At 34.6% G+C, this 26,779-nt stretch overlaps 1 protein-coding gene across 2 annotated transcripts in view; it reads right to left on the reverse strand.

Annotated features, from left to right (window-relative positions):
* Positions 1–25,597, reverse strand: part of LOC148950851 (uncharacterized) — a 38,769-nt gene extending 13,172 nt beyond the window's left edge. The window contains exons 1-4 of one of the 2 annotated variants that reach the window (XM_089090044.1): positions 25,542–25,597; positions 9,010–9,519; positions 5,973–6,097; positions 3,660–3,852 (exon numbers count right to left, since the gene is read on the reverse strand). In XM_089090044.1, coding sequence (XP_088946170.1) covers positions 3,660–3,852; positions 5,973–6,097; positions 9,010–9,336 — 645 coding nt within the window. In that variant the 5' untranslated portion in view covers positions 9,337–9,519; positions 25,542–25,597. Of the gene's footprint in view, positions 1–3,659; positions 3,853–5,972; positions 6,098–9,009; positions 9,520–10,143; positions 10,236–25,541 lie in introns of those variants that run through there. The other variant, XM_089090043.1, reaches the window with a different exon arrangement.
* Positions 25,598–26,779: the final 1,182 nt, after the last annotated feature.

Raw genomic sequence — 26,779 nt, forward strand, 5'->3', positions numbered from 1 at the left:
TAAAACTTCGCAACAGTCCGAAACCGGGAAACGTCCCAAAATCGCACTTAAAGGCCCGCATTTTAGCCCCACCCCCCAAAAAAGGTGCTTTGACTTTCAATGGGTTTTTATGGGTCTGTTGTTTCAACATACCTGTTGAGAACGAATATCAGCTATAAAATCGCGTTAGATTTCAGTTTCGCCCGAGAAAACACTGAAAGCCAAATTAAACGGAAAAAAATCTTGAGAATTTACTTTTATTCAAAATGTTTTGGTTTGTTTTTATACCTTATCTTACCAGCTGAATTACTCATAATATGGGATGAAAGACCTTAAAACAGTGAAATCCAAGTAGCCAAAACTTCTCAGGCAGCCAAAATTCGGAAAAGTATTTTCTTAAGAAAAAAAGGGAGAATCGTTCCCACTTAACTGGACAAGTGAGAAAGGCAAATTAAGTGCAAACAGTGGCAGATTCTAACCTCAATAAATCATAATCAATAAACCTAAGCAGTCGCTTTTGTGCAGATTTCGCACTTGCCACGACTGGAACAAAATAATACAGTAAAAAAAACAATATAAATATAATAAAAAAAAAGATAATATAAAGTTAGCTTTTAAACCACGACTAACTATAGGCTCTTTACTGATTAATAAAAAATATAAGATTCCAAAAAAAAAAACACAAAGTTGGGTATACACAAGTCCTTGTTTTATAAATTTTGTAAATGGAAAATCAGTTTGGTCAAAGAAATCACGACTGGAGCAAGTTCACCATCATGAAGGCTATCAACGTTGACAGTTTGCGCCGAAGCCTATTTCGCAGAGAAAGGAGCGTTCCCCCTTTCTAGCCTTAAAGACTGAGCAGTTCCTGCTCTCCAGCTTTAGCCAGTTAATCTTTCGACACGGTGTCCTGGTTGAACACTGAAGCAGCTTTGTGGAAACGCTTGCCACGTTCCACCACCACAAGCCCGACCGGCTTGCCAAAAACGTGCGGTCGCGATACAGCGTCATCACTAAGGAAGGCATGCAAGAATGTCAGCTGCAGCGTCACCGATGCTCTTCTTCACTTTGGAAAACTGAAATGCTTTTCAATATGATTGCTTTCAACTTGGTAGAAAAGGCAATTGATGTTTTCTTTTCATTGATGAAACAGTAGAACCAACAAGTCTGTATCACTATCGACAACCAAAACTTCAGTCATACGCAACAGAAGCAGCTGTCCCCACAACAATAAAGTCGACATCGCCGATGGCATAATGACCTTCAATTCCTTTCTTTCAAGCCATATCGCAAGTAGCACGTTGAAATACTGCTTATTCGCTTTGTTGGTAAGGAATTTTTCCTTCTTAACCGAAAATAGCATAGAAAGTGTGAAGTGGAAAATTTGTGCTTCTAAGTTCAATTTTGGGATGTTAGGCAGTTCCAGAATTTTTTTAATTCTTAGTATGTTATTCTTCATTTTTTTTTTTTTTTTTTTTTATTTTAGCGTAAAATCATTTCCAATGGCAATTGTTCCAGGTGTGACCATTTTTTCCTGTATAATGACTAGCCTAGTAGTTTATTAGTGGCTGGTGGATGGATGAGGGTGAACCGTTTAAAGTTACATTATATTGATAGTAAAAATACTGGGTGATTTAATTTTGGTTTTGGGGGTGGATAGCAAAGAAAATGAGAAACTTACAAAAATTGAATCTTCGGCAATTAAGCATAAGAAAAACTAGAAAATCTTGACAGGTTAATTAGGCTAGTCGATTTTAATTAGAGAGGCCTACTGGGGACGGACTTCTATTTTCTTTGCCCTCATCTGCATTTTAAATTGCCCGAAAATACTGTATACAACGGTTTTGGGTCAAACAAAGTCGCCAAATGCTAGATGGCGTTGGTGATTTTGTTTTCGACACTAGCGCCGATTACCCCTCTTATATGTTTCCCCATATTCTTTGGTAGATCGTGTGACTTTCAGCAGTTCACGAAAAGGAATTGTGTAGATGTTTAATATTTTTATTTTCTCCTTTGTTCCGAAGCGCGTTGATTCTCTCTTAAGAGGCATCACAACTAGTTTTATTTAGTTTTTACCAGTGAGGTCATATTTTGTCTAGATTTCATATAATATTTATTCTTTATTAGAGAGATATTTATAAACGGCTTGCTCTCTAACTTTCACTCTCTCGAAGTCTTTTAATTTATATAATCACTGAAAGAAGATGGCTAGGCCACGTTTTAGGCATGAAGAATGGCATATTTCTGAAGATTGTGCTTCTTGACCATCTCATCAAAGGGCTAAAAAAAAACAGATCATACCCAAAATGTAGTGGCAAGAGGTCATAGGGAAGAATTTAAAGGAAATAGGAACTTCCGGAGATAAGGCTAAAGAGTGATGCTTTGAATAAACTAGGGGGAGGATGAGGATCGTACGTAATTGCGCCGGTTTCACGCGGCTTAGTGCTACAGTGAGTTGTTAGTAGTGCTAGTAACACTAACAACGATTGAACGTGACATCTACAAATGTAGGTCACTATAAAATATTTTGTTTAGTAGATTATAAAGAAAAAATGAAGTCTAGCAACTATTACTATTTTTATTACTATGTGATGTGACTACTAATAATAAAAAGAACAACCGAGGCCTTGATGTAAAGAAAATGAGTTTGACAGCAAAAGAAAAGCAAAAAATGTTCAGGTTCCGAAATCGGTAAATATCTATGGGGCCAATTAATTTGCTTAGGATGAAAGTGAACACGTCATTGGATGCCTTTTTTTATGTTCTTTCATAATTTAATAATCGCTTCTAGGGCTAATTGCATCTTAAGCCCTTAAAGGGACCCCATAGGTATTTTATTTTTGTATCCGCACAATGAAGTTATCAACAGAAGTTAAAGTATTGAAAAGTGGTTAAAAACAAATCACTAGTTTACAAATAAATTGTTCAAGAGAAACATACTTCAAAAATACTTATTTAGTATTTCCTACTGTTTAAGTTTATTATTTTTGGATTATATTCCTCTTGAACAACTCATTTATAAACTAGTGATATGTTTTTAACCACTTTCAATACCTTAACTATTGTTGATAAATTCTTTGTGTGGTTACAAAAATAAAATATCTTCTGAGCCACTTTAAAAGCTCAAAATGCAATTAGCCCCAGAAGCGATTATTGAATTATGAAAGAAAATAAAAAAAAGGCATCCAATGACGTGCTCACTTCCATCCTAGCTAAATTATATGGCAAATTAGATATTAACCCCGAAATCATAATATTGTAGGTAGATTCAACACATGCAAAAAAAGAAGAAAAAAGATTATCTTCACTGTCAGACAAAAGACCTTGCTTTCACTGTCACAGATCTTGCTGAATTCAACGTCTGTTGCAACCAAAAAAGAATTATGCATCTGTGTATTTTTATTGCAGGGAGAGAACTTTATGACTAGATTTTAGGAACAATTGAAGCGGCGCCTTTAGTCCTATTTTCCAAATATACTTTTTGCAAAATATTCAGGGAATGTTACAGGTTACTATATACTGCTGATAAAAAAGAATACAAAATTCTGATTTCTCAAGACTAGCATTTTCACGAAAAATAGTTATTTATAAAAAAGTTTAGAAAGGTCTGAGCTCAATGCAAATGCTTATGTGGAGCATCCCTTTTTATAGTCACGTGATCAAAAATAGTTTATACTTACTTGGACTGGATTTTCGCCAACATGTACACCTTGCCTAAACATTCTTCTTTCTTCTGAGACCCTGGTAATCATGTCATCCCGAAAAGCACTAAACGTATCAAATTTGGTTCTGACTCCTCCTTTGTCAAGTAAATACGCTACTCCCCGTCTGTTAAGGCCAAAACTTATGCCCATATGCCAAAACTTCACATACCTTGAATGATATAAAAAAAAAACAGAAATGTTATGTGCAAATAAAAAGTGTACGAGCACCGAAAGTCCGAGCTGCCACCCTTAGTGCGAAAAGTGAGCTGAGAGAGGCAATGTTTGACAATATTCACGAGGGCTGAATACTCGAGCGATCCGAAATGGACAATAAAAAGTCGACAAAGCCAGTTCCTACTAAATAACCACCTAGGCTGACTCTTTGCTAGCATACCTAAATACGCATATCATATCAAGTCTAAACAAATCAACTTAGAATTGTGAAAATAGATACAGATTAATTTTGGAGTCTTAATTTAAACTAAAAGATAGAACAAAAGAAAAAACCAGAAGTGTGATGTCGATAACAAGTATTTAAAGCCCAAAGACTAGAGCTGCTGACCATGTGTTTGTGAGAGTACACTATAAAACACGCTTTAATCAACCTAGATATATTGAAATTTGTGCAGAGCAACTTTAGGAGCATTGAACTATGAAAAGTCTACGAAACAAAAAAAAACTCGAAGAACAAATAAAGCGAGAAATATAACGTCATGATAACAAGCGAGAGCAGAATCAGGGCCTTAGCCCCTCCCAAGCTGCCACCTGGGCTGTTGCGAAAGAATGAAGACGACAAAAAGCCGACAAAGTCGGCTCTTTTTCTAATCTATATGCACAAATCAAGCGTCTTCGTGTGTGTATATACACTAAAAAATAAGCTAAACTGCTGAAGCTAGACATTTTGACAAATTACGCAGAATAATTTTGGAATCAAATGTATATGGACTACAAAAATTCAAAATATAGCAACTAAAAAAAAAAATGTGAATATGACATCGTGATAATAAGTTTCCTGGTGATGAAAAACCGACCATCGCCTAAGCGAAAGAAATGTGACAGGCCGACTTTTGTTCACCTCCCTCCACTTACATGGGCCTTCAGCCCTTTAGTATGGCCCTTGCTTCACTCTGGATTCTGGATAATAACTATATATGTGATATTACGTATTCATCAGCCCTTTGAAGAGCCTACGTTTCAGAGCCATACTTCACCACTGTCATTACCGTGGCTTCCAGTGTTCTGATCTTAATTACAAAACGTATCTTCCTATTTGACCCTCAATTCCTCTCTCATAGTAAATATCAATAAGGTATATATAATTCCTAGCCAATGGCAAGGTCGTATCCAGGCGCAGGAGGGAGTTACCAGGTTTGAACACCCCCCCCTTCCCCCTGGAAAGACATGTCTGATTTGTAAAAAGTAAAATATGGATATAAAAGAATTTTTGACGTGTTTTAAAATATTTTATACCCAAACAAAAATACCCCCCAGACAAAATACTGGATATGGCCAAGGGTATTGGGGAATTTTTCTTAGTTTGTCGAAATGCTTTACACCTGTACCCATTCTACTCACAGTTATTACAGTTTTTGTAGCCTCTCTGTGGTTTTGTGTTTAAGGGGGTTACAGTAGATTTATATTAGTGGAGCCAATATTTTTCTTCATTGTGCAGGAATTTCTGCATTTTATAGTTACTATCAATACCTATCAGAGGGACCAATTCACGAAAATGTAGTGGGAGAGCAGGGAGGGTGTATTTTTCAGAACCTAGGGGGGGATTCTGTTCTTTTTTCCGATTACGTCCAATGAAGAAAAAAAAGATAAATATATTTTTCAATGAAAATACCATAAGGAAGATATTTTTTCAAATTCTGGAGAGGCAATTTCCCCCCGCCCCCCCACCAGAAAATGAAGACCGGTGATGCCTATTTTTGCTTTCGTCTCGATTTCATTTCTAGCTAAAAAAAAAAAAAAATGTATCTGCCATATCGTTTACTTTATCCAATGAGAGTTCTGTCATTACTTCACCTTACTTCCAGCAAGTCAGACCAGGGACCAGTTCAATAATGCGCAATTAATTAATACTTGCGAAACAATACGCATTTAACTTATTACACAAACATAGTGAGGCAAATTGATACACACGATTACGTATAGGCTATAGTCCCTTGAGGTCCCTTGCTGAAGTACATAAACAACACCGTCAAACTGTCTTCCTACATTTCATTTTAGACATATGATGCCCTCCCAACCTTCATCACATAGATAAAATACCAGCAAACTTCTTACCTCTCTTCTCCTTCCTCGTGAAAAAGTGTAGAATCAAATCTATTTCCTCGTTTTACGATTGTTCCTAAAGGGTGCGAAACGGCAATCGATCCTCTGTGACCCGCAACAGAAACGACAGTCGGAAGCTTAAAAAAAGAAAAGCCAATGAGGGAATTCTAAAATATTGTTTCCACTCAGCTGTAAAAACCAATGCTGCAAACGATCAAGCTAATGGAGATGATGAAAGTCCAAAAATGGAGAAACTTTCAGACTTCTGGGTCATTCGGATTATATTGGCGTACCTTGAAATGTTCATACGATGCCAGGTAGGTTCAAAATCCCTACAGGTTGGAAGACCGGAATTATCCTAGGGGGTTCATTTGAAATTGACGGGGTAAGAGTAAACTGCAAAACTACTAAAGCTAGAAACGAGACATTTTTAGCATAACTATTTTGAAACTACTAGGGAGAAATTATCTCACAGTAATCTGAAAAACAAAATAAACAAATTAAACAATCATTTATTTACACAGGAAGTATCCTCATAATAAAAAGCTCGCATGCGCCGAAGAAAGCAAGCTTTTTTGCTTCTAAAACCATCAAAAAAAAAAAAAAGCTGCGTAATAAATCAAGCTGAAATTTTCAATCTACATGATTGAGAATCATAGCGAATCGATGGTCCTTCTAATACCACACCTCCCAGTAACTGACCAACAGAAGATGTGCATGTAGCATCTTTTTTGAGCCACCACCATTTTTTTCTAAAGAATTTTCAGTTTGAGCGATTAGAGAAAACGATTGCCCCAGTCCTTTGTTACACCTCCCAGTCCATCAACCCTTTAAACCAATTTTTTTTGCAGAAAAGTAGCCAAGTTGCGTGCTGCACCCTTAATTTAAACAGAATAATTTTCTATCTGATACTACTGAAACGCCAATTAATTATTTTTAATCGGAATAATTGCAACACCTATGTTGACCCTTTCTCCTGTCTCCTTCCTCTTTGCCAAATTCTTGGTAGAAAGATATGTCCATGGCGCTTAGTTTGGCTTGAAGCCATGAAACCATTTCCAATCAGTATGATTGGAGGCACAAATTAGTCGAGTTGCCCCTCGAACAACCCAAACTGCCGCGATTCCAAGACCATACGAAATCTTAGAAGCAATTAGTCTACTGGTTTCAACCTAGTACACCCTAAAGTGTTCAAAACAGTTGGCCGTCTATCAAAGAGCCTCTTACTAAAGCTATTTGATAAATTTGTCCTTCCAAAAGCGGATGTTCCCAGAATTACTAAAGAAAGCTAGAATAATCCCACTCCACAGAAGGAGATTCTCGAGTTGACCTCTCTAATTATAGACCTATTTGTGTTCTTTCAGTCTTTACAATTTTTTTGAAAAACCTAAACAGCAGCAGCAACCTCAGTTTCTGAAGAGAAAAATGTTTTCAATAATTGCCAGTTAGGGTTCAGACAAGGGCCTTCCATCCAAGATCCACTAGCTGCATTGAGCTTATCGATAAACAAGGCTCTAGAATCTACCTTAAAACCTGCAGCAGTTCTACTTGATATTAGAAAAGCATTTGATAATATCTAACATTCAATTTTCTCGGAAAACCAGAACATACAGGAGGGACGAGAGGCGAAGCTCAGGATTGGTTCAGATCACATTTGAAGGACCACAAGATTTAAATGGGAGAAAATGCAGGATATGATATACTTGTCAACTGTGGTGTCCCCCAGGGCTCAATATTAGAAACGCTGCCATTTTTATCAGCGCTAATTATCTGTGTCGAGGGCTGAACCCAACATGGACACAGCTTTGCTGCTTTAACCTATGCTATGATGAAGAATTCTTCGACCTGAAGATGACGATAATGAGCTCTTAGCTTTCACCGATAATCCTATACTTGGCTGCTGTGAAAAATATGAGAGGTGTAGCAAATAAATCAAGGTGTAGCAAATAAATAGTTTAAGAATAAGTTAAATATAATAAAATTAAGATATAAATATAAAATTTCTACGAAATTTTAATTTTTATTGAATTAGTTTATTTTTATTCTTTTATGGGGTGCTTTCCCCTGGGGTCAAGAAAAGGAAGATATTTGGTTGTTTGTTTTTTTTTTAATGAGAGGTAAGGTTGTGCCTGAGAGTAGGAGCAGTGATGACTCAGCGCATTATGCTTAAAATGTCAATACTGTAGTTCCCGGCGTCCAAGAATGGACTCAATATTTCGATTATATGAAATTTATGTTTTTATTTGTTAATAAGCACATTTCACTTGAATTGAAGAGGTATCATCTGTATTATACAAGGCAAGGTATTCAACTGCAAAGCAAAATTTGAAATAATCACGTATTAGCGATTAAACCGAGATTGAGCGCTGTAGCCTTTGGTAGCTTCTAAGAGAACTCACCAATACGTTGAAAGTACGGCAAGTTTATTCTGATTTTGTCACACCCAAACATTGTTTCTGAGAAAAGTTCGACCACTGAGCTTTAGGCTATAGTCCAGATACTGGTCAGCTACAATATTTCATAGTTCAAGGAATCACCAAGCATTGAAACTTTGAAACATGGTAGCATTACGGCTCGGCCTTAAATTAAAAAAAAAACTATATTCATAAAAAAAACGCGGAGGAAAAAAGATATTAAAAAAAAAATACATAAATGTATACTTTGGAAACAAGCGTATTAATTAGGCAAGGGCGTCATCTGCAAAGACTCTAGGCCCAATCTTTTGACCAGAGTAGTGAGCATACCGAAAGTAAGAGGGGTACAAAAGGCAGCCACCCTTGCGTACGTGCCTAGTAACTTAGGCACTACATCTCATAAAAATTCATTATTTTAGATCTAGCTCCATCCCCCCCCCCCTCCAAAAAGGAAAATAGAATATAAGAACAGTTTATCAAGCAAAAGAACTCACAAGGAAACGAAACTTTACCAAAAACTTCAGTTAGCACACATCTTTTTCCTAGAAAATTGACCAACAAGCCCGGCTTTTACTTAAAAAGAAAGCTGTTTACAACTATCATAAGAATATCAAATAAAAATAGGGGTTGTTTACCTTATTGTCAACGAAAATGAATCCTAAATCATCAGTAAAGTCCATATACACATGGTTACCTAGCTCAAGTCGATTAGTGCCTCCTCTTGTGCTGAAAGACAGGTTTTGGTACAATGTCACACTTGTACTCGGATTAATATAAGTAGGCAGCCTTGCAACTTGCATGTCCACGTGAGACCCATAATGGTAATTTGAAGAATGAAAGTCTTGAGTAATATAGGGAACATATTCAGTACTTGAAGGGCTGTAAACTAGGGGATGATTTCCAATTGAGGTGCATGCAGGATGGAAGAACAAATCAGGCACGGGTTGCAAAGGAACTGGCATATCTGAAGGTAAAGCTGGGAAGAAGGGGTAAAGTCCATTAACTCCATTGTGAGAAATATTATATATGGGACCTTCTTCTTGGGGTTCAATAAGTGTCCTGTACGGGTTAGGTGGATGGAAATACTGGGTGCCTTGATAAAAATCTTCAGCCTGAAGAGGAACTCCCAGATACCAGATAACTTCCTAAAAAAGTAAAAATATATTGAAGATACGAACTTTTAAAAAGTGAATCTGTGTTGTTCTTATGTCACGCTGATCTGTTTTAGGAATGACATTTCAATAATTTTTTTTTCCAGGGAGAGGAGGGGTAATAAAAAGGGTAAAGGGGTAAGGTAAAGGATGCAGCAATAGACTCTATAGTCCAAAAGTGATATGAGGAGCTGAGTGGTTATTGACTTTAATCAATAATGAATAGCTTCTCAAGCTTCTTCTGATTATAAAACTGTCTTTCATCTATTTTTTCTGGAAACTAACATTTCTACTAACTAATTAATTTGAAGTACCTACGATAGTACAATGGATTGATTCTCTACCTGGCGGGACTGGACTAGGGGTTCGATTAAAACTACTGCAAAATTTGGCAACAGGCTTGCTACCTGCCCTATAAAAAGAACCGGCAATTCGAACATCAATTTGACACCCTAAGTGCCATCGATGGTTCTAGGTGACCTGTATCCTTTCATCCTCGATTTTGGAGTGCATATAAAAGAAGAAGTAAAAAAAAACTACCCGATGACCAAAGGAGAGAGTTGGTAAATGACAATAAAGCAGCTCAATTCACATTATTACTTAAATGCTAAATCTTACAAGGTTTTTCGATTCTTCAAATTCAGAGGAATCTGGATCGAAAAGTCCTAAATTTTCCAGCATCTCTAACACGACTTCCCTTCTAACTCACAGTTAGAAAGACAGCGATGATGGTGACTTATTGTAGTTTTCATATTCAGATAAGCTTGTTAACAGTACATCATCAACTTCTAAGTTCTTGGCAGTTTGCAACGCAATTTTAAATGAACGAAATTCTCAAGTTGTTTTTACAGAAAAACCTAAAAGTAATTGAACTCAATTTGTGGTTGAAACGGATAGTAACTTTACAGACACAGAGCAAATAACAGAAAATCCCATAGCGAAAGTGACTTAACAAAAGTTGAGGAAATAAGTGATGCTAACAGTTTGTTATTAAATGACCATTCTACTCGGCCAGAAAGGCCAAGGTGTAAGAGAGAGGGAGAGAGACAGTATTAATCTTTTGGACCAAACAAGTTTCTAAAAGAGTGTTATGGAATATCCTAAAATTGAAAAAAAATCCTATGTGTAATGAATTTCAGTATAGGGTGGCGAGAAATGACGAACTAGTAAAAAGAAGATGACTTGTTTATTGCCAAACTTCTGACTCAGCATTTTATCTTCCTATTATTAGTTTGAATTCTATACCAAGTCACATTTCGTAATAGTGGTAATCGTAGTAGTAGTCATAGTAGCATTGCAGTATTAGTAGTATCAGCAATCGTACCAGTAGTAGTACTATGCACAAAGGGCCCTTGCAAGTATTTTGAACAAAACGGCTATCTCAAAATTTCGATCAGATATCTTTGGGGAAGGGTAGCTTAAAGGAGCGTAAAGGGACTGGTTTCCCTCCAATCACTTTTGACTCATAAAAAGGTCAATAGAACTTCCAATTTCCTATCAAATGAGCCCCCTCTCAAGTTTCTACAAAAACTGCTTCCATACGAATTAGGCCTGAGAAAACAAAATAATATACTGAAGCCTTATCTCTCTTTACTCAGGCAGCGCCACGCTGCCTATGGCAATGCAGAAAAGTGAACTTTGGACATCTAATCAAAACCTTTGATTTCTGATACGATACAAAAGTGTGCTAAGTTGGTTGAGACATTCCAAGACAAAGTGTTTAGTGATTCTGTTTTTAAGGCCAAGAAGATGGCAAATAACATTAGAGTAAACGCTCTAGCCTATAAAGAAAAAGACAAGATTATTTCGCTATAATTCTGGATATGTTTTCCAATTACACGTCACAATGCAGTTTTGTTTACCTCAAAAATATCCATGGAAAGGACATTTCATAGGTTTTTGTAAGAAGATACAAGATTATATGACTGTAAACGATGATTCGGACAGGAAATGAGCTCCTAAATATAAATTCAATTACTGTTAATAAAACGTAAGAAAAAAATGATATCAACGTTAAAAGATCTGAAAATCATAAGAAAAACTGACAGAAAGGATTTTTTCTTAATTTATAAATTGTACTCTAAATACACCTGACCGTACCACTAACAATGACCAACTGTGAATAGTGCTTTAGGAAGTTGATGGTAATAAAAACGAATTCACATACATCAATGTCTCAAGAAAGGTTTAAGTCACTACATACATTAATGTCTCAAGAAAGGTTAAAGCCACTTGGAATTATTACCACTGAAAATGAGCTAAAGAGGCTACACATGAACAAGGACAGCACTACGACTAAGTCTGCTGTTGCCAAACTTAGAAAAATTCCTTTAACACTGGAAAGATTTAATAATTTGACAACTTCTAACTATGTTGAACAATAAAAGATTTCCTTGAGAAACTAATTTTTTTATTTTAGAGCTTTATTTTTGTTGATTATAGCCTTATTATTTTCAACTCAGCAATCTGTTTCTATTATTTGAGATATATTTAACTATCACACACAAAATTATTGTACCTATTGTTGAGAAAAAATTGATAAGGTAATTTTATAATCAAGACAGAATTGGTCATCGTTGCCGGAAATGGCAATACTGACAATGCGCCTACAGGCTTGAAAAAAGTATTCTAAATAACAGATTTTTGAGAATTTTTGAAGCAGAATTACTACATATACGTAACTTTACATATTTATGATGAGTTCAGAGGAGGAGGGGTGTTAGATTCGGCTCAGACATCACCAGCTTAGGAACATCCCTCCTCAAGGTACAGTCCAAGAACAGAATACTCAAAGATCAGCTTCGAAATATCTTGTTTTTTCAAATTAAAATTGATTTTTTGTCTTTACTAAATCTTTTAAGTCCTGTAAGTAGGAAAATAGTAGAGGCAGTAGCTTGCAAAACCCTTGAGATGTAGATTCATTCTTTGGCGTTTCCTTAAGCTAGCTCACGAATAATTTGTAGGACCACACTGCCTATGAATAGAATTTTCATAATTAGAAATACAGTATTTTCGACGCTTAGTGTGTCATTAATCACCCTCGACAGCTTCATGAAATACTCAAAAGCCCTTAAATTAGAGTCTTACCAAAATAAGTTGAATTTGAATATATAAACGAATGTGTCCTGTAGATATTATTTACTAAAAGTAAATAGCTCAGATATATAGAATATATGGTAATTATTGTCTTCGAATACTTTCAGAAATCACAGACAAAAAGATTAAATATTGAAACTTCAAATAAATTCTATAAGATATCTGAAAAAAAAATTCTCAGACAGTTTGCTTATTTATTTTCATAGCCAAAACACAATAAATATCGTTCTTATTGATGCTCAGAAGATTGGTTGTCTATATAATTTGGATGTATGAGAAAAGGCATTTACTTAAGATATCTGTAATTTTAGAGCCTGCAACTTCAGAAATATAATGTAACTTAGACAACAGAACTGAATTTCTTGCATGTCAATGTGAAAACTTCATAAGCCAAACTTTAAAAATATTTTTCTTTTTCTTACTTAAATAAGTCATTTTATAGAGTTATAGAATCAGTCAGTCATTGTGGAATCAAGTAAAATTACAATTCAGTAGCCTTTTGCCAACTTGGAAACTTCTTGAGCTAGTAAAATTTCAGGAAAGGGTATTAATGTTCAAATTAGGGCCCTGGGATGTTTTAATTGCTCAGTCTAAGCCCTGGCACCTCAGTCCAAGATACTGACTTTTCTTGAACTTTGAAGTGTTTGGTCCTAAGAGAATAAAACCTCCAGAAATAAATCTCTGTCCAAGTAAGGTTCAAGGGAAATGTTTTCAACCTCTTAACTCTATCAATTCTTGTATGAGTTGAAAGACACAAGGAAAACTTGTCCCAACGTGAGAAAAATCCAAGGTCGACTTTGACATTAGCTAAATTCCTAAGAGCCATTTTTACAATTTCGGGAGTCCAAGAAAAATGAACTTTTGAGCCCAAACTGAAACGCAATTCGGGCTTTATTGAGATTTACTTTAGGAATTTCAATATCTGAGCCAGAATACAGTAAAATTTATCAATAAAAAGCGATGATTTATGAATAATCCATGTTCTACGCTGATTTTAACACTACACTTCTGCTAAAAATTTAGAAATTTGATATGGTAGGCTCTTGATTTGAGAGGCATATATCAACACTGTGTATTAATGTATTTTGTAAAAATACTATAGTTATGTACCAGCTTCCATCAGGTAAAAATGTGGCTTGGACTTCACATAAATCACTTTACTTAAGAGTCTACTCAATCCGAGAAGTACCTACATTTAAGCTTACCATTGCAAAGTGAATGTAGTAAGGATTTTGAAAATTTACAACTTCTATATATGCAATATTCCCATATACTTATTAATTGCTTATAAGTGGACTTCATGAGTGAACCACCTAACGGCAACCCCCCAAAAGAACTGCCAAAAACTAATTTCTGAAAGTAAGCAAAGTCTAAAATTCAAAAAATAGATCCTTTAAACAGTAGTGATATAAAATGTATTAATGTGAGCAAGTTATATTGTTTTCGTTATTCTTTGTAATAGGCAATCAATAAACGAATTAATTTTTTTTTTTTTTTGGCATAGTCGTTGTGACCATGTTTTTTGACAAAGACATTTCACCAAATCCCAATGTGAACTCCCAGCTATTTCTGAACAGTTTTATCAAACTTATGAAAATTGTTGCATATATATCTTACCTCGGCTCTCACAAAACCAGACGAAAACTTCTATTCAAAATGTGTTTTTTTTTTTTTTTGCATGTGATTTTTAGTTTAGTTTTGGCATATTTTTCCATTTTGACAAGCTTACTGTGATGACAGTTGAACAGATTTTGCTCGGATTGCAAGCAAAAATTTGCAGTGTGCAAAATATAAGCTTGCAAAAACGTCGGAAATTTTACAACTTAGTGAAAATTTGAATTTGACTGTAAATCTTATGTATGGCGAGACCAATTAATGCAAAAGCTAATGCCAATTCAAATACATTATATACAAATTTTTTCTTTCCAGTTTCTAGTATTAGCGTGGCAGGTTTAAAATTAGAAAAGTCCAACAAAATAGTTATGACTCCAATCAAAAATGTGCAGTGCATGTCATAGCATTTCGCAATTATGGTATTATGTTTGCAGTAATTAATTAAAACTGGATCTTAATTTCAACTACAACGAAAGTAACAAATTAATCTAATTTGGGTCAGACGCAAAGAGTCAAAGTGTGTAAAATAAAATTTCGCAAAGATGGCGCATTTTTAAATCTGAGTGCAAAAACATAGTACAGTTATAAATTTTGAATTTGATGAGAATTAAGTATCAAACTCTTTGCAAACAAAACACTAACAAGCTAGGAAGTGGAACATAGAAAATGACTACAAATCCAGTAGACAATCAGTCATATACATTTCTTCAGCTTGCAATACTTTCGGTAAAATTTCGGTAAAACGGTAATATTCGGTAAAATTGAAGGCCTATTTGTGTTATCCCAACCGTTACAAACGACTTTCTGTTTGTGCAGAGCACTGTAGATAAATTTACAGTATATTCATTCCCTATTTCAACCATTATCCAAAGCCGGACAGAGATGCACCTGCTCCGGAGAACATATGAACAAATAGAAACATAAGCAATATTAGATTTTTTCATGGGTAGGCACACGTGTGTCATCGGTATTCGCAGCCAGGAAAAGAAATAAGACGAATCGAGCGTCTAGGGGATAAGGAAGAATACAATACATTGAAGAGACAAAAAGAGAAGGAGAATAATTGGTATGGCTGTAATAATGCAAAAGGTAAAGACAACATTGGTTTAAGAATAAAAAAAAATGAGTTTTTAACGAAAATAAAGTTAAAAGTATGTTTTATTTGAACAATGCCATAACGTGATGACATTTGATTAGGAAATTTGGCACTTTGCATTGATATTTCAGCTCCAAAGTTTTATCAATTTTTCTCAGAGGGATATTACGTGGTGGGCATGAATGCTAGACATGATAATCCTAGAAATGCTCATGACTAAATCATTCGTTTTGGCATCTGCAAAGGTCTTTTGCTATGTCATATTAAAGCTTAATAATTAAGCTACAACAAATTATGCGAGCAAGGCCATTGGCGAACCTAGTGAGGCACCACACCCCTCCCTCTGGCTCCGACAAAAAAAAGTTTGATTAGCAACTGACAATAAACTTGGTAACTAGAATGATTAAATAATTTTATATAATCGTAACACAATTCTGAAAAATTCCAAGTTTTATACCAAACTTGCATGTAGCCCAAAACTGGAAAGATAATGAAAAAAATCATGAGTCATAAAAAAGTGCTTTCTGATGAGAAGTTTTACGTAATTTGCAAGTCCGTGGCAGAATATTTACAACAATAAAAACAACTAGCACTACTTTATATTCTTCTTATAATACAAATACAATTCTTTTGATGTCCTTCAATTTTCTGAAAACTCACTAAGAATTTCACAAAAAAAAAACAGTTCTTAACAGACGTTTGGTATTTTCTTAGATAGGGTTATTCCAGCAGTTATTAGAAGAAAAACAAAGATCCTACATCAAAGTTCGAAGGACATTTTTATGGCAAAAAAAGCATAAAAGATGAAAAATTCAAGGGAATATTATTCCTTACCAATAAGAAAAAAGTTTTGACACTTCATGGCGCAAAATTACTATCTAAAACCACAGACTATTGTTAATACTAATAGATAATCTGTGCTAAAACTGTTAGGTTGCACTTTTTGTTGTAAAACATTTTGAAGCAAATTTCAAATAGTCGCACCACTTTGTGGATCCCTCTCCCACTATTTATAAAATTCCGATTATTTCCCTGTTCCAGTGTTGATTAGAAGTTAGCACTAGAAGTTTCCGTATTTGCTAAAATCTACTCCAACCCCCCCCCCCCCCCCCGTAGAAATCCTGTATAGGTCACTCAGTTAAGTCATACCTGTGAAATGGAACAGTAGCAAACCACTTTGCCGGCTCACCCAATTTCTTTCTGCTTTTGCAATCATGAATAATACAAATTCTGACCATCATTCAATGACTGAGAGATATACACTGAATTGTTGATGGGCGAGGAAATGGGCGGAGCTTTTATAGCCTACGCGCCAAGACTGTAGTAGCCAAATATTATTGAGTTGCGATTATACTGTACAAATTTATATACAGTGGTGCAGAGGTATAATCTTTTATTAATTAACCAAAGATTGTTACTAACAATATGAAAAAATAGGACTCTTGTATGTGAACAAAGATTTAAAACAGCATTTCGAAATTCACAACAAGCATAAAAATGAAATATAAAACTTGTGACAGAAAAACAAAATTATTTCTCAAGTGATTTCTTAAACATAAAGAAGTTTCAAAATTCATTTTCATTCTTAATGTTATTTGAATGTTGTACAAAAAATACACCAGCCTCTCATAGAAGATCCATAAACACCAGAATCTGGTTCTTTCACCTCTTTTATGATGTGGCAGCAACACACCTTCTTAATTTGGATGGCAAGTCAATGAGGAAAAGGTGCCAGCTCTCACTAAAAACAATAAGGAGACATTGACTGGAACCTAATGAACTAGAACCTTTTTCGAGACTTCGATCCCTAGTTCCTTGTTACAACTTAGAGAGGAATGTAAGGTTTCAGAATAGCACTGAAAATATCTAAAATTTTTACTTGGGGCCAAGTTGCTTGAAGAGTTTAGCTTCAAATATGACATGAGGCAGTTCTCTTCAACTGAGAAACTATCATAACACAGAAGAAAATGGTGAATCCCCCAAACAAACATGTCTCTGGTTATTCGAAGGGTTCTTAGTTTTAGTCTGAAGCACATAACTGCCCCACCTCTCTAAGAAAAAATATTAATTATTTTTGTGTGTGTGGGGGGGGGGGGTCCTAACTCTCTCAATATCCCTTACCGTGAAGTTTATAGACAAATGTAGTTGCTATTTCATTATATTTAATACATTTATTGCTGGGAATGGGTTATAAATACAACAAATCACCCAAGGAATGCTGTTTTGGAAGATGTCTTGAGATAACTATTAGCCTGCTGTCATATTTAACATATGTTAATCTTTTGAGCAAAAATATATCACTACAGCTCAATAACAAAAACAGTATTTTAAGATACACTAAAATTGTTAATAAATCACATCAAGGGCAAATGACATTTGACTTAACAGACTTAACAGCCTCGTTAACGGAATGTCTTAGCACTGGCTTTGACAAAGGGAAATAAGTTCCTTTGATTAATTTTTTTTTCTTCCAACTTCAGCCTGTAGAAAACTGAATTGATTCTACCTATCAGTAACTCTTAGGTGAGGTTTTTAAGGCTAGAAAGGCTCGATTAGCCTGCTGTCATATTTAACATATGTTAATCTTTTGAGCAAAAATTGTTGACATTTGAATTTACAGATAAACAGAGGACTAAGGTGGGAAGTGGGCAGATTCGTTAAGATTCATGCATGGGATACCAGCAACCATTCCTGCCTACTGATCTTGTGCAGAGCCATCTTTACAAATCTTTATATGACTAGAAAGGCTCAAGTATTTGCTCAGCAAAGACACTCTGAACAAATGAATTTAGAATAAGATATTTTTAGCTGGGTTACAGTTGGCTTAACACTAAGGTAGGCTCACTTCCCAGTTGAGGGATTGGGTTTCATTTCAAAAGAAGTATAGGCTTCAAGGGCACATCAATTCTAGTTATGGACCTTTTATACAAAGACATTCCAGGATGAGTTTTATTTGCAAAAGTTTGTTCATCAAACACCCTTGCTACCACATGCTTTAGTCTTTAAGAAAAATTTCATTCTTTTCTTGGAAACTCTTTCTTTTAGGGGCATTAATCCAAACAGTACTCTCAATTTAGCTGGGCAACCATGCTTTTGTATGTTTGTGAACTATGTAATTATTTACAACTTCCAGGGTGTAGGGAGGTGAAGAAGAACAACTGGAGAAAATTAGATCCCCAATCCTGTGTTATGGACCTCTCATAGAAACAAATTCTAGGATTCTGGACATTCCAAGATGAGCCTTCTTAGCAAAGTTTCTTCATCAAATATTTTTTCTACCCTAGGCTTGAGTCTTTGAGGAAAAATAAATGTCTTTTCTAAGAGACTCTTTCTCTTTGGGGGATTTAACCAAACAGCAATCTCAATTTAGTCAGCCAAGCATGTTTTTGCAGGTCCAATGTTATTTGAACTACATAATTATGTACAGCTTCCAGGGTATTGGGAGGTGATGGAGAACAATTGGAGAAAAATTAGATCCCCAATTATGATCTACATGGGACACAATTCAAAGAAGTCTAATTACCACCAATAAGAGACTATGGGTGGCATCCCTATTTTATTATATCCATCATTTTTACTATGACAAGTCTCTGAACAATAGGCTACTTGTTTTCAAAGAGCTAATTTGTGCATGACATAATAGTTTATAATTGATTCTTTAACTAATCAGCTTGACAGTTTTGCAGTAGGCATATGTGGCCTAGCAGTGTTTTTATTGGTGTGGGGAGACCCCTCCTTCAGCTAATGAATATGATGGAGTTGGTGCTGCTGACTAAGATTGGGAAACAAAAGACGAAGCTCCTTTCAGTAAGAGAAGCACTCCTGAAAATGGTGAAGATTTTAGAAAAAATCTTGATTTAACAGAATCTCCTGTAGTTTTTCCTGGAGAGTACTACTACAGGCATCTCACTGGTCAAAATGAGCAGCAATTTTATAATGGCCACTATAAAAGGAATGCTAACATCAGGTTAAAGATGGGTGATTTTAACTGACTAACATTTTTTTCAGAAGAATTCATAATTCTCAGTAAAGCTTTTCTTTTAGCTTACAGAAAAACAGTTGTTTGTAAAATTGTTGCCAGCATATGTGTGATAAATATTTTATAAATAAATAATTTGAAAGCATTTTCTCTGAAAATAGACATTGTGACTACAATTTGTCAATAAAGAAAACAATTTTGTAAATTTTTTCCAATTTATAAGGATTATCTTCACAACAACACTCAGAAATGCCTAATTTAAGCTACAGAAAATCAGCAATTATGCTAGAATTGTTTGTATCTGTTGAATTTTAGCATTAGCTCTAATCATGGCTCTTACCAAATCTAACAAAATGTGTACTGAAATTACACAAAAAGTTTTCTTCTGAACTTTCAATTTCTTTGACATGTTTTACAAAGAAGCAGAAGCTCTGTATTTCCCAAGCTGGTTTCCATGAAATTTGTAAAAATACAGATTTGATGTAATACAAAAATTTGCAGTGTACCACAATAGCATTTTGAAAAAAAAGGCTGTGCTTCCATAACTCAATGGGAAATTTGATGGAACTACAAATCTCAAACCATGTGAGAACTACCAAATCTAATGCCAATACACATGAAAATTGCACAAGTATTTGTGGTAATTTCTGGCATTTGTGTGGCATATGTCCTCATAAAACAAGGATTTCTTGGTATTTTGTGGCTCAGAGTAAAGATTGCATTTGTATATTTTTGAAACTGGTTACATGTTTGCATATCAAAATAGAGACCAAAGCATAATTATTAGAAGTCTAGGTCTTATCAAATCCAATGACTAATTACTTGTAGGCCTACTTTATGCACTGTTTGTATTCTATTTTTCATCATAGATCCTGTTAGTGTATTTTTATCTGCTGATTGCACTTCTAAAAAGCTGCACAATAAAAACTAGAAAATGTCATTTTGTCTACACTTTTCAATTTTTCTGGTAGAAGGAAATTATCTCTTTTGTATCTTCCCGCCTATGCAAGCATTTGCAGTTCATTCAAAAAATATTTTATTAAATGATATCTTGTTGTGTATGCTTGTTTCTGAATATGGAACTACTGTCGGTTACTAAGTGACTATAGAATTTGCCATGTTACGTGTGTAACTTTTTGGAATTTGTGTTTAAATACGCAAGCATTATACAAAAACAAATCATTGGTTCTGAAACAGAACTCTAAAAAAGAAGTAAACATGAAAGATGTTAATTAAAAAAAAGTCGAACAGAGCTGCAGTGAACTAACAGTAAAATGATAGGTTCCCGGCAAAAATTAGGCCTGTGTTATACTATATCATTGTATTTAAGTTACAACTATAGCATGGAAGTGGTGTTTAAAATACACACAAAATTTTATTTTTCTCAAAGGGTATGAACACAATGTGACTTGGCCAGCAGTAACTTCCTTTAAGCCAGCTCTAATTCAAAATGATCTAACAGGATTGACTACTGAAACGACCATATAGCTGCCCTCCCTAAAGCACACACATGGATAAGGGGACCAAATACAGATGAAAAAAAGCAGAAAACAATGGAAAGACTCAGCATTGAAGTACTTTTAGCTTGCAAAGCTTGAAACCCCTAGAGTGTATTCCTTAAAAGTGTTCAAAACAGCAGCTCCAAGTGAGCCCAGAGCAGACTTTAGGAGCATTTGAACTGTAAATAACTGTAATTTTTTGTAAATTTTGCACTAAAAGCTGACTTACTTAAGAACTTCAATAATAAACTTGGACATTTCTAGAAAAATCAGCTACCTATAAATGACCTCTAGAGACATGACTACCATTTGTTAAACTACTAGACTAATAGTGCTTACTACAGCTTCTACATTTGAAAATAAAAAAGAAAATTTTCACCCTGTAAGTTATTAACATGGCATGACAAACTAACTAGACAGTGCACATTGAGACATCTACGTATGGGAACAATTACCTTAAATTGTATCTTCTAGCAACTAAGGTTGAAGAACCTGTAGATGTCACCAGGTAACGTTGACTTGATAATCTTCATGTCACAGTTGGATTATCACTATTTACATATATACAGGACAACAGTTCATAACAACAGGGCAATTAACACAATTTTCATATTTGCAGGACATTAAACAGAAATTATTACAGAATAATTAAACAGAAAAATTTCACAAATAAACTACATCTTGTAAGTTAATAACTGTTAATTTTTTGAGGTAATTAATCTACTTGCTAGAAGAAACAAATATTATGAGATACCTCAATCAATATGTTTTTCAAATATATAACTACTACTTTCATAATTAATCATAGCCCCACTCCCCTGAGTACATCACTAAGAATAACTAAAATTAAAGTAACTAAAAAAGAGTAACTGTCTCGAGTACCTAAAATTCGAAAAGAATTAGAAAGCTCAAAAGCTCATAAATTAGAAGCTTTACCACACCAGAAGAAAAATCAGGGATGCGTGTTAATTTTTTTTTTTTTTTTTTAGGGGTGATTGTATCCAACCAACGGTTCTAGAACATTGGAAGGCTTATTTAAACGGAAATTAAAAATTTCTAGTGTCCCTTTTATTTGAAAAAAAAAAAAGATCAGATAACAACTAGCCCTCCTCCAACCTCCCTTACAATAAAATAAAAGTTCAAAATAGGGATAAAATCCTTTTTAATATGCAGTGTATAGAAATTCACAAGAAATACCGGATATTTTGGTCACATATAAAGTGATTTTCATCAGTAGTAAAACTCTGATGACGGTCAATGTATAAGTAACCAAAATTTTTTTTTTTTGTAAATTTCTATACACTGTCTATTAAAATGAATTTTATCCCTATCTTGAACTTTTATTTTATCTTCATGGAATGGCAGTGTGATCTCCAAATTACCCACCTCCCTCTTTCCCAAGAAATTGCTCGATCAAAAGTTTCAGATGGCCATCATGGTTAGCATAGTTGAAAAATTCCAAAAGTACATCTAGACTTAAAATGACCAACCTAGGTCCTGTGGATAGGTCTGGGGATGAAAGTATGCTAAGGATAATAAGAATAATGTACAACGTATGAAAAACCAGTTTGATAGCCACCAATACAAATAACAGCTAACAAAATGTATTGGACTTGTATAACCTGGGCTATGTATGTGCAAATTAGGGGGATGAGGGGGAAGTTAAGTCAGGTTATTTATGAGATGCCTCAATCAATATTTCTTTTTCAAATATATAACTACTACTGTCCTAATTAATCATAGCCCCACTCCCCTCAGTACATCACTAAGAGTAACCAACTATTGATGAGAAATAAAATTTGAAAAAAAAGAAAGAAACATAGCAACATAATCAGCAAAGTTGTGAATATACATGAGGGCTGTATCTAGAGTTTAGGAGTTGGGCTTGTATTCAATTGTAAAGTTAGACTAGCAATTATCATGTTTGGAAGGAGGGTTGAAAGGGGAATCATGCCAAACCAAAATCATGTGCCTTGCAGGTCCTTCTTATAGGCAAGACGTAAGGCTCATTGAAAATGTTCCAAGGCAAGCAACAAAGTGCATGAAAAGCTTAAGATCAACTTCATATGAGGACTGCCTCAAGCAACTTAAGCTACCTACCCTTGTCTACAGACACATGTGTAGCAAAATGATGCTGACTTACAAAGTTTAAGAAGAAAACTCTACCATCTTTAGCAGCAGTCATAGCACCAGCCATCATTACACAAGAGGACACTCCAAGAAGCTGCCAAAGTTAAGCTCTTGATCAAGAACCCGTCAAATGTACTTCTCAAAAAGAGTCATAAAACCATTGGAATCAATTGAAGGACTCAACTGTCAGCATTCCCTCCATCCAGTCTTTCAAATGCCACCTTGACAAGGAGTGGGAGAAGAGGCAGTGGAGGTTCAATTGGGAGTTGTCAACTCAAGAGCACTACAGGTCCAGAAGACCTTAAAGCTCTCAAATGGATTAAGGTGATGTCACACCACCAGCAAGATGCTCTACAGGAGGCTCATTGCCACCTTATCTTACTGGACATGCAATTTAAGGTATTTAAAGTAAATCTGATAGACTATATTTATCTTTTAGATAGCAAAATAATCATATCTCTCAAAGATTGCATAATAATTATAATACTTGTGTGCATGGCCATCTCTGAACAAAACAGTTAAATAGCCTAAATAAAGAAAAGTATTATTTGATTTTCTGTTCAAAGCTTTTTCCAAATTTAATGGTTGTTATCAGGACAATTGCAAACAAGCCCCTTTCCCTAATAGGGCTAAATATAGCCCAAGGCTATATACAACTTTGCTGATTTTGTTGGGTTCTTTTAGAGTTAGCAGCAATTAGCATTGTAAACCAGCTGCTGATGAGAAATAGGAAGTAACATAGAATAGGAAGAGAAGAAGAGAATAGGAAGAGAATAGAATAGGAAGTAACACAAACGAACAGGATCTGCGAAGTCTAACATAACAAGTCTAAAGCAAGATTACTGATATGAAGGAAACACTATAAGCCTAATACTAGAAAAAAGAACAATTCAATGCTATTTTTGCAAATTCTAGATGAGGGGCTTTTGACTCTCTTGTTTAACAGCTGTTTTTAGAGAATGCCACTTTCAAGAATGAATCCAGAGCCTAAATTATGCCCTGGAAATGTATTCTTAAGTTTATGTCTCTACCTTTTGCCTATTTCAAGGGCTTAGAAAAATTTTAGAAGACAGCTCTATTTCATTAAATCAAGTGGAAATTAGCACAAAAATTACTATTCCTTAATTTTGGGCTGATTGTACTTTTCTTTGACTCTGGGTTGTGTTAACACAATCCTAATGGTTTGAGTAGGATTCTAGGTAGTATCAGCATAGCATTCCAGCTCTAAAGAAGGAAACAGTATAAAATTCTGAAAACCATTTCCAAAATTCTACAATATCTGCTTATACCATTCCCTGAGGTGTATCATTAAACTTTATCCCTTATCCCACAATGATCAAATATAGCCTATAGGGTTCCCAAAATTACATTTATGCAATGGATTTTTCATAGCCTATGCTGACTCTTTTCCCAAATTCATTTAGTGGCAAACAACAAGAATTTGGCATGTGAAAATTTCAGTTCTATACATAGGCTATATTTCTTGAGGTAGCTTATATTTTTACCATTAGCCTAGGAGGGTAGAGTTTATTGGTACGCCTTAAGAAATGGTATAGCTAGGCTAAGTAAGTATTTTAAAATCTTTCATTGTCATTTTGAGAACATAACAGTACCTCCTTCTTGAGAGTAAGAATGCAATGGCCTACTGATACCCTTTAGACCATACTAGGATTTAAAGAATATTATTTTGGAAAGAGTCCTCAACAAGGAACTAATATTTTCTCAGTAGGCTACAGTGTTTTGATTAGAGAAGGAGTCCTTCTGTAGAACCATCATTAACACAATAGCCATTGTAGCCTAGTGACAGTTAGGCTAAGCTGAGATGAAAAATTGCCTTTTTGAATGAAGAATCAAATAGTAGGCTACTACAGTTTTACTATTAGCCTAAAATGTTAGTAAATTTTTACCAAATCATATTATTGGCTTACAAATAAAGTGAATATACCACTCAATGTCTTTTTTTATGCTCTTTACAAATATAATAATCATTTTTGTCAGAAATGAATTTTAGCCCCCACCCCTATATATACCAATTCAGGGTACATAATTACACATTAGAGGGGTGGGGGGAAGGTTTAATCTTACCTCTCAATTACATCATTAATAAAATTTACCCCCACCCCCCGAATGTGCAAATATATACCCTGAATTGGTATAAATAAGGGGTGGGGGTAAAATCTATTTCTGACAAAAATGATTATTATATTTGGAAAGAGCATAAAAAAGGCATTGAGTGGAATGTTTACTTTATTTGTAAGTCAATAAAACAATTTGGTAAAAATTTACCAAAATGTTTAGTTCAGAAGATCAGTCAAAAGAGTTGCGCTAGGCTACTAGCTTTTTGTGAGTAAGTAAACAATTGCTAAATTGCAATAGCCTAGGCTATCGTGAATCTTTTTGACCTCACGAATAAGCCTAGACCTAAGCTAGGGAAGAGATGGAGGTAGCCTAGGAGCTTTAAAACGCAAGTTCAGATCTAGGCTAGGCTATTAGAAGACAACAAAAAAACACTAAGATTTTCCTGCCTCTAACTTATAAGTTAAAGTACTAAGGACACCTAAAATGAAAACTAATTCATTAAATTGGTCAAGTGGAAACTTACACAGCCATATAAGTCTTGAATTAGTGTCGAAACCGATCTTCTTCAAGATGTCAAAAATCTAACGACTTACTACTTTTAAATATCTAGAATAAACCTACTTGTTGGTCTTCCATCTTAGGATCTGATTGTAAATGACAGAATAGATGGTGCGAAAGAGTATTTACTTACAAAAAATGCACCTCCCACTGGGAGGCTATGGAGTAGGGCGGCTGTGGGAGACAAAAAACTGCATCAAGGAGACCCCAAGGACGATGAGAAACAGAAGACCGGAATCTTTGAAGTTTATACTAAATGAACAAAAGTTGTATTATAGCATATTTATATATATTTATTTATGTTTATATGTGTTTTTTTTTAAGAACGGCGCTATAATTATTTCTGAAAGTTGGTCTGCTACCATTTTTCGGTGTGAAAAAAAACGTTCTAGATAGGTTGCGACTTTGGGAAAATTGGTTTAGTCGTAATTTTTGAAAAAAAAAATTTCACACGAATGTCACAACTACTTGAAGGAATTATAATAAATATTGCTAAACATCAGTATCTTTACTACTTTTTTTTTAATTACAATTTGATTGTCGATAGCATAGAATAATATGTTGGTACAAATATACAAAAAGGTTTTCCGAATAAAATCAAATTAAATTGGCTTCGCAAAAAAGATTTAAAAACTCTTTTTCCCTGGTACTAATAACTATTTGTGCCACTGACGGAGCTGTACTATTTAGCAGAGCTAAGTCAGCTGAAGAAATTCGGAACAAGCTTCATTCGTATTAATAAAACTTGGGTTTCAGTTGTGATAAAACGGTCCACCAGGTATTTGCAGAAAGTAGTTTTAAATGCATACTCATTGGTTTTTAAACTTTTATTGATATTAAGTAAAAATATAAATTTTACTTAAAATAAAAATAAGTTTAAAGAAAAGCGAGGTTAGTTTAGCCAACCAATTTTTGAAAGTATGTGTATTCTTTTGAAATTATTTTTATCGATTTTAAAGTAGCTGGAATAATTTATCCTGTCAAATACGGGCTATTAAAAAAAAAAAACTTGTACAGAAAATACCTGAAATGCCATATTGCCAAAAAATGGATCTTCTATTTTCAACCTAAGGGAAACTAAAAGATAAAAATATAATCTTAATTCCCTTAATCCATATTTTTACCTAGTCCTTAATTCATTGAGCTCTTTAAGTCTTCAAATGGCTTAATGCAATTTTACAATTAACTTGACAATATTTGAAA

The sequence above is a fragment of the Artemia sp. Qi Xiang Cuo genome, chromosome 6 (genome assembly GCF_049724085.1).
Source record: "Artemia sp. Qi Xiang Cuo chromosome 6, ASM4972408v1, whole genome shotgun sequence".
Taxonomy (NCBI): Eukaryota; Metazoa; Arthropoda; class Branchiopoda; order Anostraca; family Artemiidae; genus Artemia; species Artemia sp. Qi Xiang Cuo.